Source organism: Alexandromys fortis, unplaced genomic scaffold, assembly GCF_014885135.2.
Source record: "Alexandromys fortis isolate MF-2015 unplaced genomic scaffold, M_Fortis_MF-2015_v1.1 scaffold_11, whole genome shotgun sequence".
Lineage (NCBI taxonomy): Eukaryota > Metazoa > Chordata > Mammalia > Rodentia > Cricetidae > Alexandromys > Alexandromys fortis.
The window spans coordinates 10,510,879-10,531,527 of NW_026067912.1; the positions used below are offsets into that span (position 1 = coordinate 10,510,879).

General features: G+C 47.6%; 1 protein-coding gene across 1 annotated transcript in view; it reads left to right on the forward strand.

Moving 5' to 3' along the window:
• Wwc1 (WW and C2 domain containing 1) overlaps positions 1 to 20,649 on the forward strand; it is a 156,794-nt gene that overhangs the window by 63,638 nt on the left and 72,507 nt on the right. Inside the window, exon 2 of the mRNA XM_050138573.1 lies at positions 11,751 to 11,860. Coding sequence (XP_049994530.1) covers positions 11,751 to 11,860 — 110 coding nt within the window. The remainder of the gene's footprint in view (positions 1 to 11,750; positions 11,861 to 20,649) is intronic.

Sequence of the window (20,649 nt, forward strand, 5' to 3'; positions counted from 1 at the left end):
GCCGCCACTTTCTCAATTCTCTTCATGAAGTGAAAAGACCCGCACTGAACACGGGCAGCACCATTGCCTGAGCTGGTGGCCGGACTGCGTGAAAGGGAGAGCCAGCAAGCATGCTTTAACTCACAGCTACCTGCTCTGAGGGTGTCACATGATCAGCTCTCTCAAGCTTCTGCCGCTGAGATTTTGCTACCATGATGCGCAGGAACCTGGAGTCGTGATCTAAAATACGCCCTTTCTCCTTTAAGTTGCTTTCTTTGGGATATTTTAGCATAGCAGCAGTAAAAGACAAAGAACAGATGTTTATGAGTCCTATTGGGAACTCGGTATTTACACACAGAATACACAGTACTGTAGTATAGAGTATATAAGACAGTACCTACATTGCAACCATAAAGCTATGAACCACTGTTTTTAGATTAATCACCCTGTTTGTATCATACTTGTTAAAAGAAGGAGAAGAACGAAACCTTTCAAACTTGGATATTTATTATTTAAGGGGGGGGTGTAGGGTCTCATGTCCTCCAGGCTAGCCTTGACCTCACAGTGTAGCTGACGATAGCCTCCTAAGTACTGGGGTTACAGGTATGTGCCACCGTGTGGAGTTAAACTGAAGTGTTTGTTTTAATTAACACACCAGTATGTAGAGGAACACAAAGGAACACATGTGTGAAATCAAGCTCCCGTGGCCCTAAGACATGTTCAGAACCGATTCCTTTCGCTGATCTTTTCACTGAGTTGCTGATACCTGTGCTTTTGACCTTGTCCTTTGTGGTACCGGCAAGGCCTTGTTATCTGGCCCCTTACAGGAACTTGAGCTCCCGGCTGCTGGGTTCCAGTGGCTGCTCGGCACTTGTGGAGTGTTAACCTACTTTCAGGCCAGCGTTAGGAATGTCGCTTGACAGGTCTGCTCACTAGCCTCCTCCACCCTCTCCCAGCATGTGGCTCCTGGGAGTTGAAAGAGCTCCACTCTTACCTGTGGCATATTATCCCAAGCCTGTGACATCCATTCCACCAGGGGCTACGCTGGGCTGGTGTCATGGTCCCTGCGCTCACACGGGCGGGTGTTTCTTTGAGGATGCAGCCTGGGTGACAGTGATGGCGCGGTGCCAGCGTTAGTCATACGCAGTTCCAGAGATGCTAAGCGTGCTTTAACATGGGCGTCTCGGGGTCAATGACATGGAAGACTGTGGGACAGAACATGGGCAAGGCCTGGTCCTTTATGAACTTTAGGAAATTCAGCTCGTCTTTTCACTGCTTTCCCATTGGCTAATATGCAGGGGGCAGGTGTCTGGCTCATCAAATCACTATGAAGATGAAGGACATGATTTGCTTTCTGTACACTGTATACAGTCTAATGTTTGGACTTAATTGGCCTTGAGAATACTTTGTGGTCGTGTGTGTGTGTGTGTGTGTGTGTGTGTGTGTGTGGTGGGGATACATGTGCACGTGCAGGTATGAGCTCCTGATGGAAGAAGGATAAAAGATCCCCTCTTCTATTACTCGCTGTCTTTTTCTCTTGAGCTAGCTAGCATCTCTCGCCTCACCTGGAGCTAACCATTTCACAGCTAGGCTGACAGCCACCCAGCCCCAAGCCCCGGCAATAGCTCCTGTTTGCCCTCTCCCTCAACACTGAGTTGCAGGCCTGTGCAGCCACATGAGCCATGGGGACACACACGCAGGTTCTTGTGCTCGCCCAGAAAGCGCTCTTACCCATGCAACCATCCCTCCAGCCCTTGTTCTCATTTTGGAAGTAGGGTCTTAACTGTGCAGCACATGTTGGCCTAGAATTTATGTCAATCCTCCTGCCTCAACCTCCCAAATACTGGAACTACAGGAATGCACCACCACACCAGGCTTTAAAATGTTTTAATTATAGCTTACTCCACTTCGGTCTCACAATGCCCTCGACCTTTGGGAGAGGCCGTTACTAGCGTTAGAGCCGATGCCCACAAAGAGGGCCGTAGAGATGTCACATTCCAGCTTCCTCATTGCCCGGAAAAAGAGGGTGTTTGACCAAAGACAGAGGATCCAGACTCAGATGTCACTCCTCTCCCAGGGCTCCATCTGAATCATACCAGCATGAGAGAGGCCCTGGGCAGATGGGTCCCAGGGAGGGAAGCAGGGACCAGTTTTCTTCTTAGAGGATCTGTTTCCCAGGTGGTGATGGCAGAGTGAGCTAGCAATCTGATAAGATTCTGAGTGGCTCTATTTCAGGGACTAATGGAGGGCTAGGGGCTCTGCTCTTACCGCTGGGGGTGGGGCAGCATCTGGATAGCTGGAACCTTAGAAACTGAGTGGGTGGCACCCAAATCATCAAAACTGGGAGCCGGGTGTCCTTGAATTTTTTTGTTCAGAAAAGAAGGTGATGGCAGGTCGTGCCAGGGGCTGTAACATCAGGTGCTCTGGTGAGTCATATCCGGGAGCGAAATTATTATGAGAAGCAAGTTTTCTAGATTGATCTGTGTAGCTTTGGGGGATATTGAGGCGCCAAGATGGGGACAAAATGGGCTGAGATTACACAGCAGGGGAGGATGAGCCTCGGTGGTTCTGTACAGAACTTCTGTAACCTAACTCCCCATCTGCAGATGAGGATCCAGCTGTGAGGGCCAACAGGGCAGGGGTGTCAGGATCACAGTCTGCTTTGGCGTCGGTGGGGCCTTCAGGAGGCGATTCCCCAAAGAGATTCGGCTAAAATTTCCTTTTGGTTCCCAGCCAGCCACAGGTCTTCCCTCTGTGTACGTGTCAGAGTGACTAGGAAAATCCTGCTAGCACCATTTCCTGGAAACTGTGCTGAAGCCGAACACAGCACCAAGCTTGGTCTCTTCGTGTCATGGGTGTGATGAGTGTGGTATGGCCCTGGTTCTTCGGTGTTAATCTCAGCTCTGCCTCTGGACCTTTGGGTGGTTCTGGGGAAATCTCTCTCTCTCTCTCTCTCTCTCTCTCTCTCTCTCTCTCTCTCTCTCTCTCTCTCTCTCTCTCTCGCCCTGGTTTTTAGTAAAAGCTGGGCCATTCATCTGTCAAATCCATTTCAGTTCTAACTTTTTCTAATAAGGCTACTTCGGTGACCTAACTTAGACATCAGTGGGATAAATAAAGAGCAAATAACTCACATTTATTGACCACTCACTGCGCACTCAAATGCTGTTGGATTCGCTGTCTGTTTGGCACATGAAGACCCCCTGTGTAGTTCTGAATGGCACTTACCTACAAGGGTCGTTATGGAAATGAGGAAGTGCCTATGAAGTGCTTAGCAGCTGCTGGTGCACAGCAAGGGCTCGGTAAATGCATTTTTCTCTCTTATACTGCTGATATGCTTTTACGTGTTTTGCCCACAGTCAGAGAGCTAGAAAATGAGAGCCTGGGCATTCAAACCCAGGGAGTGCGTGTTCAGAGTCCTGTGTGCTAAGCTGACTTTTTTACCGTGTTTCTTGATATGTTAAGATGCTTGAGCAATGCGTTAAAGAATAGCGGGGGGGGGGACCGAGGACCGCAGAAGTACCTGCTCCCCACAGCTTGCTGCTCCCATATTTAAGACACAGTACCATAGTGAAGTCATACCTGCAGGTGGAATTGGGCTGCCAGGTGGTCCGTGCCTATTGTCACTCCTGATTGCCACAACTGTAGTCCGAAGTTCCAGCAGGGGCTACACAGAAAGGACCCATGCCCAGATTCACCTGTCGCTTTATAGGGCACCCAGGAAGGAACGCAGCCGTATTAACGTGGACATGGCGGAGAAGAAAGGGAATAGCCATGGGATTCAGGGAACTGGGCTGGGCAGAGCGGGGTTGATTTGGCAGGAGGTGAGCCACTGGCTTGTGGTGTCCAGTCTGAAGTCAGAGGGAGAACTGGTGGAAGGGACAGCCTGGAATCCGGAGCTCTTTTTCCTCTTGCTGTCCTCGCAAAGAACGTCAGGTGTGGGAGTGACGGAACCAAGAGGCGCCTGGATAAACCAGCCAAACCAAAGCAGGACCCCTGGGAGACTCTGGGGTGCGGGAAGACAAATATGGACACAGGTGTTTGGAGAGTAGAGAGCAGGAGAAAGGGAGAGGGGTGTTTCAGAGAAGCAGGGACCCCAGCCTTCCCAGAGCAAATGTCATCACCTTCAGAGAGCAAATACGGAGCGCCGAGTCAGAACACCTGCCAACTCCCAGGTTGTCTGCTTTAATTTCTATTGGGGAGGTGAGGTGGGGGGAGACAGCACGTGTGGATCCCGCAGTGTGTGGAGGTCAGAGTGTAATTCCCAGGAGTCGGTTCTCTCCTGCCACCTTGTGGGATCCAGGAATCAATCTCGGGATATCAGAACTGTGTGCAAGTGCTTGTGCCCAGTGTACGGTTTCACCAGCCCTTTTAAATAAGGGGATCGAGGAGACTTTTCAGTCCTCAGTCCCCAGGAAGGAAGGCCCTGGGGTGCGCTACGAGGCTTCTTATAGCCGTTTAAGCCTGAGCAGTTATTTTGCCATAGTGGGAATCAGGGTATATAAGCCAACGCACAGCAGCTGATAGTGTGCGTGTGCGAGACACAGCCTTCTCTAAAGAGATCACTGCTCTGAGCAGCCTCCTCGAGTACAGAAGGAAGCAGAGTCAGGAGGTGAGAGTCGACGCCTGTGCAGACAGGTGTAGAACCCGGGCGGCTGTTGTCGAGGTTGTGTTGCCGCAGATCACCCAGGGAAGGAACGAAGAATGTCGATAGGGCGGTGATGATGGAGGCTCGTGAGTTAAGGATGCAAGCTGCAGGGTGACATAATTCCCACCGTGCACAGGTCTCCAGGGAGCGCATTAGCAATGCACATGATCTAGGGCCTGTTACCTGCAAAGCCTGTACTCAGCACTTTCTACGGGTTGTCTTAATGTACGGCCACACCACGTTTCCAAGGGCTTGTCATGTGTTGCATAAAAGGAAATACCTTTTCGCAAGGTTGCCTAACACGGCTGCTGCTTTAGCGAGGTGGAACCTGGGTTCGGGCCAGCGGTTTAATTCTTGACCCTCTGTGGGTGACACCTACCTTGAATCCTCCTAGACCATGAAGCTGCCCATCTTTGTCCTTTCCCTTTCTCTACTTGGTCCTCTGTCCCCTACCCCCACTCCCGTTCACACCCTATTACTGTCTGTCCCCCAACTGTTAGGCTTCTCATATCTTTCTGGCTTTACCTTGCTCTGTATCCCCCACATCCTTTAATTACCTGTGGTTCACGGTCTTAGAGAGCATTGCAGCCACATTGCCTGTTGTGGAATGTCACAGGGGATCATTCCTCGTTTGAAGTGTAAACCTTGTCTGTCTCCATAGCCATACGACACTCTGGAGAACAGAAACAAGCCTTCTTCATTCTGCCAAGCTGGTACTGGACTGTTGGGGCCTCCTCTTGCTTGGGGGGTTGCTGAAATGAGAGGGGGAGCTTAGCGCATGGGCAGAGAGCAGAGGGGTGTGAGCCGATGTCCCCACCAGCAGCCCAGAGCCCCCCCAGTGGGCTCTAGTGCTCATCAGTGCACCAGCACCATCTTGACCCACAGCCTCGGAGTTTGCTATTCCTATGCCTTTCCCTCAGATTCTGGCTACCTCTGCTGCTTCCTACCCCCTGAGCTCCTGAGAAAGTCACCTTCTCAGAGGCTTCTTGTGACCACCAGCTGCTCTTTATTCTCCAAACCAGCACCTTGATTTTTTTTTTTCTGAATGCTGTTCATCCCTGAAACTTGGCTTACGATTGGAGTGTCTTCTATCATACTCTAGAAGGACAGTGTCCTCCCAACAGCCACACTTAGCTTTCTTAGCGAGTTTTGTGAAATGGCTATTTTTGTCATCCCCGTGTTTCTTAGAGGAATCAGTAAAGGTGTCAGCACTGAACCAAATTAAGGGAAGGGAGGAGGAAGACTTTCAAAGTTGAGGGCAGAGCTTGCTGAGAAGCTGGCTAGAGGGGAGAGTGTTTTTGGGAGCCTAGCCAGCTAAACTACGAAATGAAAACTATGTATGTGAAATGGCCCGGGGCAGGAAAAACCAGCCTGGCCATCGTGCTGGGGTGGAGAGGAAAGAGCTACTGCTGAGGATAGATTGTTCTTGGCTTGGGGCAGGGATAGGGGCTCTAGACTGTGACCCCTCCTGCTAGCCCTTGGAAGGAGAGAGCCAGGGTGGAGAGGGCGGTGTTCTCCTGGATGGTCATGGGCCTTGCTCAGGCATCACAGGGAGCATGGAAGATGACTTACCCATTCTGAATTTCGTCCCCAGAGAATCACAACCCAGTGTTACACTTGGCAAAAGGTTGCCCGCTCCCCCTGCTTCCTGCCTCCCTAGAAAAGATACAGAATACCCAGTGTAGCTTTGGCCACCCCCCCCCCCGACCTTATCCTCTAGGAAAGCTACAGCTTGCTGTGTGGGGAAAGTGAGGGACCTGTTGGTGCTCTCCAGCTGCTTGCCATGTTTCTTGACAGGTGTGCCCATGCCCCCCTTGTAGTGTGCACCTGGCAGAACCTTACCTGTCTCCACGGCAACACATCCGGGTTGCTTTTCCAGGAAGGCCAGTTGTGAAACATTCAGGAATGTCTGCGCTCATTCAGCGATTTGTAATTAAAAGGGGGCAGAACTGGCTCTTGCCTGGCACCTCGCCCTGCTTCCCTCCGAGTGCTCCTCCAGCAGCTGGGTCATCTGACTGTGTGACTGGGGGTTTCAGGCAGCCCGAGACACAAAGGCTGGAGGGGTTGTGGCTGGGAGTTCCAGATCCTGGCCTCATCTGAAAGCAGGCACCCCTTCCCAAGGTTGACATGGAAGGCCAGGGAGCACCACAGCTCCTGGGGGATAAACAGGGTCCACAGACAGCTCTGCCTCTCACTGTGTGTGTGTGTGTGTGTGTGTGTGTGTGTGTGTGTGTGTGTGTGTGTGTCTGCAAGGCTAAAACACTTCTCTTCATACTGATTCTCTGAATGACACCTCTCTGCACACTGAATAATTCATCTCCCGCTTGGCATTTGTGCCAAAGAGAACTTTCTGTCCAGATTTCTGTAAGTCATATAGTGCTTCCCCATAGCAACTTCCCTGCTTCCCATAGAAGCGCACTGAGCATCAGCTGGCTGCTCCCCTATGGCTGCATCCAGGGGGAACCCAAATACAAAGCCCCAAAGCCTTTCTTTCCTCTTCTGGCAGCTCTTTCAGATGAGCCCTCTTGCTGTGCATTCCTTCCTGGTGGGTAAAATGTCTGCAGTCACTGCCCATAGGAATCAGCATCTTTTCTCTCTTGTCCATCACATCATTGATGCTACAGCCAATGACCAGAGAGCTTCACCTTCTTCCTGCAAGGCTGGAGTAGTTGTGGAGTTCACGAGTTTCTGGAAACCTCAAAGGCTGGAGTAGTATGTGGAGTTCACGAGTTTCTGGAAACTTCATGAAGTTTGAGTCCTGTTCTCCTATCCACATTCCCATTCCCGGTACCTTGAGAGCCTGAATTTGTGCTGGTGGCTTGGAAACGTTTAACCATCCTTGTGTGTAGGAGCCGTGGATTTTTGAGGGTTACTGAGCAGCTTGGTACCAAGACCCCAAGGACCAGAAACAGTCATCCCGTAAAAACCCCAGTGCCTCTTGTCTGCGCTGCACCTTCGCACCCAGTCTCCTCTCCCGTACTCCTCGCTCAGCTCCAGATTGTTCTGAGACCCGCTGGGTCTTGTTAATTTTCATTGCCAGAGCTTCGTCTCTGGGATCTAGCCCTAGGAGCCTCCGGGGCCTGAGCCTCTGGTGTATTAACTGTGCATTGTTAAGAATATGCTTTCATTTGTAAAATCGAACAAGAACACCTACTACCCAGAGAGGGAACATGATTTTCATAGCACACGTCGCAGGCCCAGATAGGATCATTGTTCAATATTTAATTTTGCTTACTATAGAACTGTTACAGCAAGCTCAGTTTAAAATGAAAGGCAAAGAAAACTGACACTATATTAAAGTTCATATACCTAGTTTTTATATGTTTTATTTTGTTTTAAGTTAGGTTACTACTTTGTAGCCATGGCTGGCCTGGAACTTATGATGTAGACCAGGTTACCAGGTTGGCCTCAAACCTACAGAGCTCTGCCTCTGTCTCCTGAGTGCTGGCATTAAAGGCGTGTGCTACCACACCTGACTAGTTTTTTTTTTTTTTTATAACTCCAGTCTCATGTAGCCTAGGCTAGCTTCCAACTTGCAGAATAGCCAAGGTTGGCCTTGAACTTTAGCTCTTCCTGCCTTCACTTCTGGAATTACAGATGTGTATACCCAGACTCAGTTTTATGTGGTGCTAGGGGTCTGACTTAGGGCTTTACACCTACTACGCAAGTCCTCTACCTACCAAGTTAAATCTCTAACCTCAAGATATTTTAACTCATATCTTTCAGTTTCTCCTCTCCTCTCCTCTCCTCTCCTCTCCTCTCCTCTCCTCTCCTCTCCTCTCCTCTCCTCTCCTCTCCTCTTCTCTCCTCTTCTTTTCCTTCCTGATTTAATTAGGGTTTTTTATTGCTGTGACAAGACACTATGACCACAGCAACTCTTACAAAGGAAAACATTTAATTGAGGTGGCTTGCTTACAGTTTCAGAGGTTCAGTCCATTATCGTCGTGGCAGAGAGCATGGCGGTATGCAGGCAGACATGGTGTTGGCTGCATTTTGGCTTGCAAGGAACAGGAAGTTGACTGATACACTGATACCCTGAGCATAGGAAACCTCAAAGCCCACCCCCACAGGGATTCATTTCCTTCAACAAGGCCACACCCACTCCAACAAAGCCATACCTCCTAATAGTGCCAATCCCTGAGATTATGAGGACCAATTACATTCAAACTACCCCACTTCCTTTCCCCATTCTCTCTTCCTCTTCCTTTCCAGCTCTCTTGAGATTATTATAGCCTTTTAACCAGGTGTACTGTTTTAAGCCTATAATCCTAGCTGGGGGCAGAAATACCAAGAGTTTGAGGCCAGCCAGGGTTACAGAGTGAACCCTGTGTCAAAACACACAAACGAACAAATGAAGAAGAGACTAGTATAACCTTTTAAACCCTGTCCCCTTCTGTGTGTTCACATGTGTATAGGAACACATGTGTACACCCGTCAAAGGTTGATTGATAGCAGGACTTGTCCTCGGTCACTCAGAAGTCTCTCTTTGAGAGAGACTGTCAATCAAATCCAAAACTGGCCAGTATGGATGGTCTCCCTAGCTGTCTAGCTCCAGGAATCCCCTGCCTCCGCCTTCCAAAGCTGAAATTATTAGTAGGCTGCCACACTCAACTTGCATTTTGTGGGTTCTGGTTAGCTAAACTCTGATCATCTTGCAAATGCTTTAACTGCTGTGCTGCCCCTCCCCCGCAGCCTTAGTTCCAAACATGATCATGTTTAATCTACCCAACGTCTCAAAGAGATATTAGACTCTACTTGTAATCATTTACAGATGAAAAATTCTGAGGTTCTTGTCCAGCTCACTCAACTAAAGAACAATGCTTACTGGATCCTTATTTGCTAGTTCTTAGTTTGTTGCATATAAACACATACCCCTGGCCCCAGTCTCATGGAACCACAGTCTCCCACAACGCAGCAGTGAATTATTAACCAAAGCCAATGTAGATACAGTTCATGGCCTCTGAAGCCTTGAGTAGGAAGCCGGCAGGGGAGCACATCACTGTGCTGACAGCCAGGAGCTTTTCCAATGTCTCATTGTCTTTTTGTCCCCATATCGTTTTAAGTCTGGTTTAAACTGGGCTGTTAGTCAGCTTTTCATCGCTCCGTCAAAGGCCTGCAGTGATGAGCTTACAAAGAGAAAGGGTTCGTTATAGATCACCATTTTAGGGACTACCATCTATAGCTGTGACTTTCTTGCCTTGAGCGATGGATCTTGACAGGAGCATGAGACAGAGCAAAACTGCTCACTTCGTTACCAGAAAGCAAGAGATGGGGAGAAAAGGCTGGGGTCCCACCCTCTCCCTTCCGGGGGCACACGTCTAGTGACGAATGACCTCTCACTAAGTCTCAGCTCCTAAGGGCTCCATCGATTCCCATAGCACTTGGCCAGGGGCGGAGCCTCTGACGCAGTCCTTCATCCAGGGTTCGAGAAGTGAGCAATCATCAGGTTAAGGAAGAGATAGTCGTCACTCTTCCTGTTCCACTGTGCCCAGTCTGCCAGTCTGTTGAAAGGGTGTGAAGCAGAGTCTCCTGGACCTCCAGAACTAGAATGAGGAAAAAAGACAGAACAAAGGAATGGTGTTGTTTGTTTCTTATCTTTACTCTTTTGGCTTTTTTACTCTTTGGGGGCCTGCCACCCGGCTCCCAGATAGATCGCACACGGAGGCTTATTCTTAGTTATGAGTGCCTGGCCTTAGCTTTTGCTTGTTTCTTGCCAGGTTGGCTGCCATCTTCTTAATCTGTGGTTGGCTGGGTGGCTGGCCTGGGACGTCCTCCTCCCCTTGTTGTCTCGTTGCTCCTTTTCCCCTCGTTTCTCCTTCTATTTGGACTCTCGTCTGCCTGCCCTGCCTATTGCTTGCTCCTGCCTCGCTATTGGCCATTCAGCTCTTTATTAGGACCATCACGTGTTTTAGACAGGTGAAGAATCACAGCTTCCCAGAGTTAAACAAAAAATGCAACACAAAGAAAAGTTACACACCTTAAAATAATATTCCCCAATAAAGGAATATTAGAATGAGTGTCTGAGGGTCAAAAAGATGACTCCATGGATAAAAGTGCTAAGCTGTACACCAATGGCCTGAGTTCTTTCTCTGGAGTCCAGGAGTGGCACAAATCTGCAATCCCCTACTGCAAACTGGGAGGCAGAGACAGGAGGATCACACGGTAGCAGAAAACAAGAAAGACCCTGTCTTAGACTAGAACCGACAACCCAAAGTTGTCCTCTGACCTCCACATGGGCATGATAGCGTGTGGTTATCCTAGACAAAGGCTGCAATGGGACTACTTGGAAGTGACTGTCGTGGGGAACCACTGGTCCCACGTGTCAGTTTCCTGGCTTCCTCTTCTCTGGATGAAACCCTGGACAAATGGTGCATGTGCAGTTTTCCAGCCTTGACAAGCCTTTGCTACTTCAGTTGCATGATTTGTTTATCTGTCTGATTTAGCCACTAAGACTCGGTGATTACCGCCAGTTCACACCCTGCGAGATGGGGCCCTAGGGGGTTATTATTGCCAAATAATCAGTTTGGCCCGGACCGGCTGGGAAGAGCCAGCAGTGGATGCAGGCGTTTGGGAACCAACTCAATCAGCAAATAAATATGGCTCACTGGCCAGACTCCTGGGGCTGGGGCGTCTGTTCCTCTAGAGCCTGTGGGAGGCCAGCTTTTCGAAGGGCAAATGGGCATGACAAATACAAGACAGAGCCAGGACAAAGACCAGAGTGGGGTGGGCCAGCCAACCGCAGGTGGAAAAGCCAGAGGGGGCTGGAATCCAAGTCATGAAGCCAAGGCTTGGCCTTAGAGCTGTTGTGGCAACTATCAGTTGAAGATGCAAAAACGCAAGGCCCAGACAGAGAGATGACTTTCTGAAGTCAGTAACAAGCTAGGCGCGAAGTGTTAGGACCAAAATACGTTCTCTGCCTCCCTCCTGGGGTAGCCTTACATGGATGCTACTGCAGGATGCCTTCACCTTCCCAGGGGCTCGGGGCCCAGCAGGTGTAATGCTATAGTGTAAAATGTCTGGACCTGTTGAACAGTCAGGAGAAGCAGAGAGTCCAGAAGAAACGGCACATTGCAGGAGTGTTGGAGACCGTAGGCTGACAGAATGTGTTTCTTGTCTTCCTTGCCAGGTACACCAAGCCACTTACCTTTGCTGACTGCATTAGCAATGAGTTGCCGCTAGGATGGGAAGAAGCATATGACCCACAGGTTGGCGATTACTTCATAGACCACAATACCAGTAAGTTCTTTGTTGCTCTTCCCGTCCCCAGACCCCACCCCTGTGTCTCTCCCCTCCCCTTCTCATGCCCACCCCCACAGTCTGGAAGAAGCCCCAGCAGAGTCTTGAAGGCAGATTGTGTTTTGTTTAATGTAGCCTTAGAGATGTCAGTGTGGTTATAGATAGATAATGTATGCTCATGTGAAAACAACAGTTCAGAAGGGTTTTTAATAGAATCTGAAACTTCTACCACGATCCAGCACCATCCAGCTCCCTGATTTTAGAGGCAATATTGCTGACGATTTCCTCTGTGTCATTTCAAATATTTCCAATCGTGTGTTTGCATATGTGTTCGTATGCACATTTTTTCATGTGTGTATGTTCATGGATGGCTGCCTTCCCATTAAAAAAAGGCATGTTGTCATATTCAAGCATCTGAAGCCCTACCGAGCCTCTAGCAATGTAGACGCACATATGTCCTTAGTAGATTAGCCCACTCCCGTTTCCTGTGACCACAGTATTCTGATCCAAGATGAATATACCTACTGTCGCTCTCTCCTTCTGGGACCGTGATAGAGGAACTATTTGGGAAAAAGCATGTTGTATATCAAGTGGAGGAAGACAAGAGATGCACACAGCACAGTGGCGTGTGCACTCTCTTTGCCAAGACAATCTCTGTCCTCTGAAATGGTATGCAGAGGGACAGGGCTTTCCTCTTAGTATGTCTTTAGAACCGTAAGATCCTCTTTATCCTTTCAGACCAGAGGAAGATGGCAGGGGTTGGGATATGCCTGGCAACCTCTGGAGGCTGAGATCAGGGCACCGACTCCTAACTGCCCCTGCGTTTTGGTTTATGCATTCTGTTCAATGTGCTATGGCAGATGCTCAATAGGCCGTGTCCTACTCAGTGTTCCCGGGACCCTGTGGGGTATTACAGTGACTATCTTCATCTCATGGAGATGTAGGGATAGCAATTGGAGGCTCAGTACTCAGAGATGAAACAGGGCCAAAGGTGAGCATGATGGCGCACACCTCTAATCCCAGCACTAGGGAGGTTGAGCAAGAAGATTGCGGATTTGAGGCCAATTGGGCTACACAGTGGTTTTTTTTTTCCAGGACAGCCTTGGACCCATCTCAAGCAAGGGGGAAAGGAATAAACACTGTTGAGCTGGGATTTGAACTGACACCGAAGGATGGAGTCGTACTCCTATCCATCCACTTCCTCTTCTAAATGCTCTTTGCCTGTTACTGCCATGTCTTCTGGGGAAGTTACTGTGTCTAATTCTATCTCGTTCCAAGCCTTTGCCCACCAAGGTACGCAGTAGGTGTGCACTTAACCCTTGCTAAGTAGAGAAGGGTGTGTTTGTGCATGAGTGCATGAGTAGCTGGATGAATGAACAGCCTGTTGTTGGCAACAAAGCGTAGGAGAGTATCAGAGAGACAGCTAATGGCATTAATGGCATTGTTGGGGATCGCAAAGGTTTTTATTAGCACTCATGATTGCGCACTGGATAATGAGAAGTAAATATGCCTAATTGAGTGTGTATGGGGGAATGAGGTTAATGCTTGGAGGGCCGTATCAGACGCTGGGTTAAATGGCGATGTGCTGGAGCCCTAATCAGTCCTTTCCTCTTTCTAATTGCTGAGAGCGTCCCCCTCATTAAAATCTCATGGCAGGAGTGGGATCTTTAAGGTGCTTCTTCTGGGAGCTGCTGGAAGAACAGAAGGGAGGAGGGACTAACAGGCTGTAGCAGACTTAATTCTCCAGGGGATGAAGGCAGAAGTTGTGTGAGGGGTATATGTGTGTGTGCGTGTGTGCACGCGCACGCATGCACACATGCACACACACAAAGGAGCAATAAAAGGGTACTAAGCAGGAAGAATGTTATCTGGGCATTCAACCAGCTAACAGACTATGGGTTTCCCTATGGTTTGGAAGTAGTCTTGTTGAATGGAAGATACCCTATCTGTAGAGGGCAAAATCAAGACAAATATGAGGGTGGCGGGTGACTATGGAGGCTTAACCATTCAGAGCTGTGGAATGGGAGCAAATTTGCTTGTATATGTCATTCTTGGGCAAAGTTCTTCTCCAAGTCTGTCTTAGTTTGCTTTCTGTTATTGTAACAAATACCACTACTGAAACCAACTTGCAGAGCAGAGGGTATTGCAGCTGATAGCCTACAAGTCCCTTGTGAAGTGAAACCAGAAAAGGAACTCAAGGCAGGACCTAAGGCAGAGGCCATGAAGGAATACTGTTTATTGGCTTGTTTCCCATGGCTCATTCCGAGAATTGCTTATACAACCTAGGACCACCTGCCAAGGGATGGTACCTCTCACCGTGACTTGGACCCTTACACATCAATCCTTTATCAAGAAAATACCCATAGGTTAATCCATGGAAGCAGTTCCTCAAGTGAGGTTCCCTCTTCCCAGTTGACTACAGTCTGTGTCAAGTTGTCATAAACCAAACCAGCACAAAGTCATGAGTCTGACATAATGCTACATGCCTGTAAGCCCAGACAAGGGAAGCTGAGACAGGAGGGTCTCAGGGCTGAAGCCAGCCAGCAATGCATCAAAGACCCTGCCTCCAACAAGCAAAAGACAACAGCAAAGAATTATAGACTCCATATAGCTGAGCAGTTTGCTCATCATTCACAGTCCAGCTTGCATTCCTTCAGAAACATTTATCGACTGCCTGTTCTGGGAGCTGAGGAAACCCAAGAGTGCAAACTAACTGAGCTCTTTGCCCTTGTGAAAATTTCATGCAGGCAAGAGAGACAGAAAATAAACATTTCATTGGTAGATGATGTTGTATGTGAGAAAATGTTCTGTCCCATGGAGGGGGGAGAGCAGACTTTGGGAACTGAGGCATGCTGGGACAGATCTCAGGGAGTGAGGCAAGGACAGTGATGATGACCATCATAAAACCAGTCTTCAGGGAAGGCTATCTTATGGGCAACATAAGATTTGAGGGATGGGAAGGAACTGTTTCAGAGGGCACAACAAAACCTATGAGGCCTGATCACATTCGATCCATTTGTTCGGGGTGGGGGAGGGGGTGGCAAAGCACTGGGAATGCCCAGAGTACAAAGAATGAGGAAGGGAAGGAGGTGGGGAGCAGCAGGAGGCAGGTGTGACTGAAAAGCTGACCCTTGAGGTGGGAGCCAATGGAGCTGTCAACATGGGACCTGCTTGAGGTGACTTATGTCATCAAGGGCCAGTCTGACTGCTCTAAGAAAACAGACCTTCCTGAAGCAAGCATCAAAGTGGAGAGCCCCGTGCAAGTGCTTGGAACAAGTCAGAGCTCCAGACCAGGGCAGAGATAATAGGAAGTAGCCAGAACTTCCTGATTGCTTACATATAGAGTGGAAAGAAAAAGGTTGGAAGGACCCTCCTCGGACCTGAACCAGGAAGGGATACAGTTGCCATCAACTGACTGCAGGGACGGCAAGGTGGAGTCAGTTTAGAAAGGAAGAAAGGCTTTATTTGGAAATATCGAGCCTCGGGTACCTTCACACGCCCGGAGTAGGTGGATCAGCAGTTTAGTGTAGCAACCTGCACTCTAGGAAAAGGACATTGGCCGAAGATAAAGATGACCATTTGGGAGATGTCGGCATATAGATAGTGGGCAAAGGCATGAGGACGGATGAGATCGTGAAAGGAAAGGACCACAGAATGACATGGGGGCTGCAGGGTGGGGAGAGAACAATCAGGATTGACTGGGGAGTGGCCACAAAGTAGGAGGGAAAACCAAGAGAAGTCTGGGGAGACAGCTTACAGAAAAAGCCCTCCTGGTGGTGTCACACACAGAGAACTGGGAATCAGCTGATGGATTTGGCTATTCAGGTGATACAGGTGACCTTGACTTCGGAGAACAACTTTGGACAAGAACTGGGACAAAAGCCTGACTAGATTTGGTCTGAGAGAAGATGGAGGAATTGAACATAAGGAGCAAGGAACTCCAGATTGTTTTGTGTCAGCACTGGGTCTCCCTCTGACTGTGTACATCCTGCCTAGGCGATTAGAATCTGGGATCAAGTTACAGTCTTCGATGTGTCCTCTTCAGTCTCTCCTGAGTATTTGAAGGATGCTCACACTGACCATTTTAAATACACCAGTACATTCTACAACGATATATAATACATCTTAACACGTAAGACAAAGGTACTGCAATGCCCCTGTTGCTAACCTTTTGGGCTTTCCCCTACTTATTTGTATTGTACACAGAGGGAGACTCGTTATTTGCATTTCTCTGTGATAATTTTCTAAAGGTATCTGTGTCTTATTGGCATCAGCACTGTAGCCATGAATTCTACAACCATAGAACCAACCAACCTCAAGTTGAGAATATTCGGAGAAGACTGTATCCATAATGAATGGCGTGGCTTTTCCTTTGCCATTCCCTACACAACACATGATAACTTTTGGCAGAGGATGGCTGCTGGTTAGGTGTTATGGGCCATCTAGAGATGATTTTGGGCACATGAGAAGCGTAAATGTTATGAATCATAAATTTTATGTTGTATAAGGGACTTGGACATCAGTAGATTTTGCATTTATGGGTCATTTGAGGAGCATTTTTTTTTTTTTTTTGGTTTTTCGAGACAGGGTTTCGCTGTGGTTTTAGAGCCTATCCTGGAACTAGCTCTTGTAAACCAGGCTGGTCTCCAACTCACAGAGATCCGCCTGCCTCTGCCTCCCGAGTGCTGGGATTAAAGGCGTGCGCCACCACCGCCGCCCGGCTGAGGAGCATTTCTTATGGATACCAAGAAAGACTATATGACATTATGAAATTGAAAGATGGAAACAGGGACTGAAGGATGGCTCAGTGATTGAGAACTGGCTACTCTTCCAGAGGACACATGATCAATTCCCAGCCTCCCCATGGCAGCTCAAGATCAGATAACTCCAATTGCAGGGCATCTGGCACCCTCTTCTGGCCTCCTTGAGCATTGCACACATGTGGTGCACAGACATACATGCAGGCAAAACACATTAAATAGAAGTATTTTTTTAAATGTATTTATTATGTATATAATATTTGTCTACATGTATTCCTGCAGGCCAGAAGAGGGCACCAGACCTCATTACAGATGGCTGTGAGCCACCATGTGGTTGCTGGGAATTGAACTCAGGACCTTTGGAAGAGCAGGCAATGCTCTTAACCACTGAGCCATCTCTCCAGCCCCCTAGAAGTATTTTTTTAAAGATTAAAAACCCTTTGGGAACTTTGGGTGTATATTATTAGATTGATAAGTATCCTCAAAGGTCTGTATCAATCTATTTTTCCACCAGCCATTAGGTCCTATTTTCTTCATCCTTATGCACTATAAGGCTATTTTCATTTCTTTTTCTTTTCCTTTTTTTGGAATTATAAATTAATTATATTATTTCCCCCTTTTCTTTCCTACCTTCAAGCCCTCCTATGTACCCTCCCCATTCACCTTCAATTTCAAGGCCTCTTTTTGACTAATTGTTCATTGCATGTATGTGTGTGTGTGTTTACATATATACATACACTTAAATATAACCCGTTCAGCCCATATCCTGTTATTTGTATGTTTTCAAGGTTGACCATTTGGTACTAGACATTCAGTTAGTGTGCTCTGGAGAAGACCACCCCTTCCACACCCGGCATTCCTCGTTGCCTATAGTTGTTTGTATAGGGTTGAGGCCTTCTCTTCTTCCTATTTGCATATTCATTAGTACCAGCTTTGTACAGCGCATGTCTAGCCAGTCACGTTGGCGAGACTTTGTGGATATGGTTTCTCATACTAGGAGACATGATCTCACAGTAAACTACTCCCTGACCCTCTCTGACTCTTACAGTCTTTCCACCCCCTCTTCCCCAATGTTCCCTGAGCCTTAGGTGCAGGGGTGTTTTGTAGATTCATTGGGATTGGGCTCCACAACTCTATATTTTGATTGGTGTGTGTTGTGTAATGTTTTACTCTTTTACTCTTTTTGGGGGGGGCTCACCACCCAGCTCTTAAATAAGTCACACGCAGAGGCTTATTCTTAGTTTTGAATGCCCAGTCTTAGCTTGCCTTGTTTCTTGTCAGCTTTACTATCTTAAATTATCCCACCTACCTTTTGCATCTGGGTTTTTATCTCTATTTCTGTATACCATTCTTTACTTCTTTCTCCAAACTATGTAGCTGGGTGGGTGGCCCTTGACATCCTTCTCTCCTTGTTTCTCCTTCTATTTATCTTCTCTGCTAGCCCCGCCTATTCTTGTTCCTGCCTTGCTATTGGCTGTTCAGCTTTTTAGACCATCAGGTGTTTTAGGTAGGCAAAGAATCACAGCTTCACAGAGTTTAAATAAGCACAGCATAAACAAAAGCAACACATCTTAAAATAATATTCCCCAACTGCTGTGGTCTCCTGTAGTGGTTTCTTCTGTAGTGTTTCAAAGAGAAATTTCCTCGATGAGGAGTGAAGACTACACTTTTCTTTGGGTATAAGGACAAACACTTATACATTGTTGTGAAGGATTGTGCTGCTCAGTGAATTCGTGATTGTAGATTCTCCTCCGGTAACCATGATTTCGTTAGCATGAAGTAGTTGGCTGTGGTTTCCCTCTTGTTGGTTGGGTCTTACAGCCATTAGAGAGCTGTTGGTTACCACAGGTATGTGTCACTACTACACCCTCAGGGTTATCATGCTATGCTGGCCATTGATGTGCTTCATAGGTGTTGTTGCTGGGTAGGACTGTTGGTTGCCTCCCTCCTGGAAGCTCTAGTGTGCCTTCTGGTACCATTAAAGCTAGTCCTCAGAGAGAGCACATTCAGGTCAATCCAGCTCAGGCGTCTCATTTTTTTTTAGTTCATTTTTCATAGGTTTGATGTGGGATGTCCTTCTGTATCTGTGTTGCTTTGATTGGCTAATGAATAAAGCTGTTTTGGCCAATGGTTTAGCAGAGTAAAGCCAGGCAGGAAAACTAAACAGAATACAAGGAGAAAGAATGCAAATGCCATATAGCTGCCAAAGGAGAAAGATGCCGGGATCTTATACCAGTAGGCCACGGCCTTGTGGTGATACACAGATTAATAAAAATGGGCTAATTTAAGATGTAAGAGCTAACTAGGAATACGCCTAAGCTATTGGCCAAACAGTATTGTAATTAATATAGTTTCTGTGTGACTATTCGGGTCTGGGCACCCAGGAATAAAAGCACAGTCTGCTGCTTACAAAGGTTTAGACTATTACTTGGTTGGTTTTAATTTGGTAGTTCTTTGCATCATAACTGTTACATATTCCCCACGTGTTCAACTGTTTTAGTGCTCTTTATGTTGCTACGCAAGAAGGAAATACTATGTTGTTAACATTGCGGATGTGTTTGTTGTGTGTGGAAAGCAGGTGTGTGGTGTGTGTATAAGAAACAGGAGAGAATGAGTGTGGCAGCGTACACCTTAGGTCCAACCACTCTGGAGGCAGAGGTGGGAGAATCTCTGCGTTCCAGGCTAGCCTGATTTGCATAGTGAGTTCAAGGTCGGTGGTTGTCGTGTCTGCCTACAATTAAAAGTGGGGAGGCGAGGGGAGAAGAGGCTATGCAAAGTTCCTGAGTGCAGTAGTTGTATACCCTTGCACAGAGAATGTGTTTATAGATAGAGATCTGGAACGTGACGCAGTGGGAATGAGGGGTCCTCATGATGACTGCCATACACTGAAAGATTGTTGAGGTGGCTACTTTCCTGTGGGGAGGTGTGTGTGGAAGAGAGGACAGGGGTTGATGTTTTCAGTTGCACACACTGAAGCATGCTTAACTGTCCAACTGTGTCATAACTTTATACATGTCATCAACATGTCTAACTTTAGTGACAAAAAGAACTGAGAAAATTAGCCAGCCAGGATGATCTTGTAGAGCCTGCCCCAGGAGGACAGCATTGTGAGACACAACCAGGGTAGCAGGAGGCCTGGGGTACGGGAAAGCCACTACACAGAGTGACCAGTTCAGAACCAACAACATTTAACATGATTCCCTCAAGGAATCTTCTGAGTACCTGGTGCCACCAAGAGTAGACCTCAAGAGTTGCTGGTACAATTGCTTTCCATAAGGACATGTGGTAGGGGAGAGCACTCTTTACCTTATCCTTACTTCACCCGATACGGGAAAGCAAATTCTAAATGGGCCACAGCCCTAAACCTAAAAGCTAAAATTAGAAAACACCTAAAAGAAAACACAGGCAAAAACCTGAGCCTGGCATGATAGCTGACGTCTGGTCTCAGCACTAGATACTCTTCTTGATCTTAGCTAAAGGAAGAGTTTCACACTAGAGAGACTAGACAGGGAATCGCTTGAGACCAGGAACTCAAGACCAATTGTAGGGTTGGGGAGAAAGGGAGGAAGAATGAAGTGGGAGAAAATCTGAAAGATTTTGAAACACACACACCAGAGAAAAGGGGGAAATACTTGCACAGCACCCACATTCAGAATGTATCAAGGACTCTTACCCAAGAAGCCCAACAACGGCTAGAAAGATGGCCGAGCCACTAAGAGCATGTTCTGCTCTTGCAGAGAATCTAAACTTGGTTTCCAGCACTCATTATGAACCAAGTGACTCATGATTACTTTTAACTCCAGCTTCAGGGGATCTTACACCTCTGATCTGTGCAGATTTTCACACTAATGTGCATGGACCCACGCATAGATATACGCACATATGTGTCACTAAAAATAAATCTTTAAAACCCAGCAGATGAGAATATGGATTTAAATGCATATTATTTTCAGGCAAAAAACTTCCTGTGTGACCTTGAAGCAGTTGTTTAACCTTTCTGTGTCTTAATTCTATATTATGCACAATGAA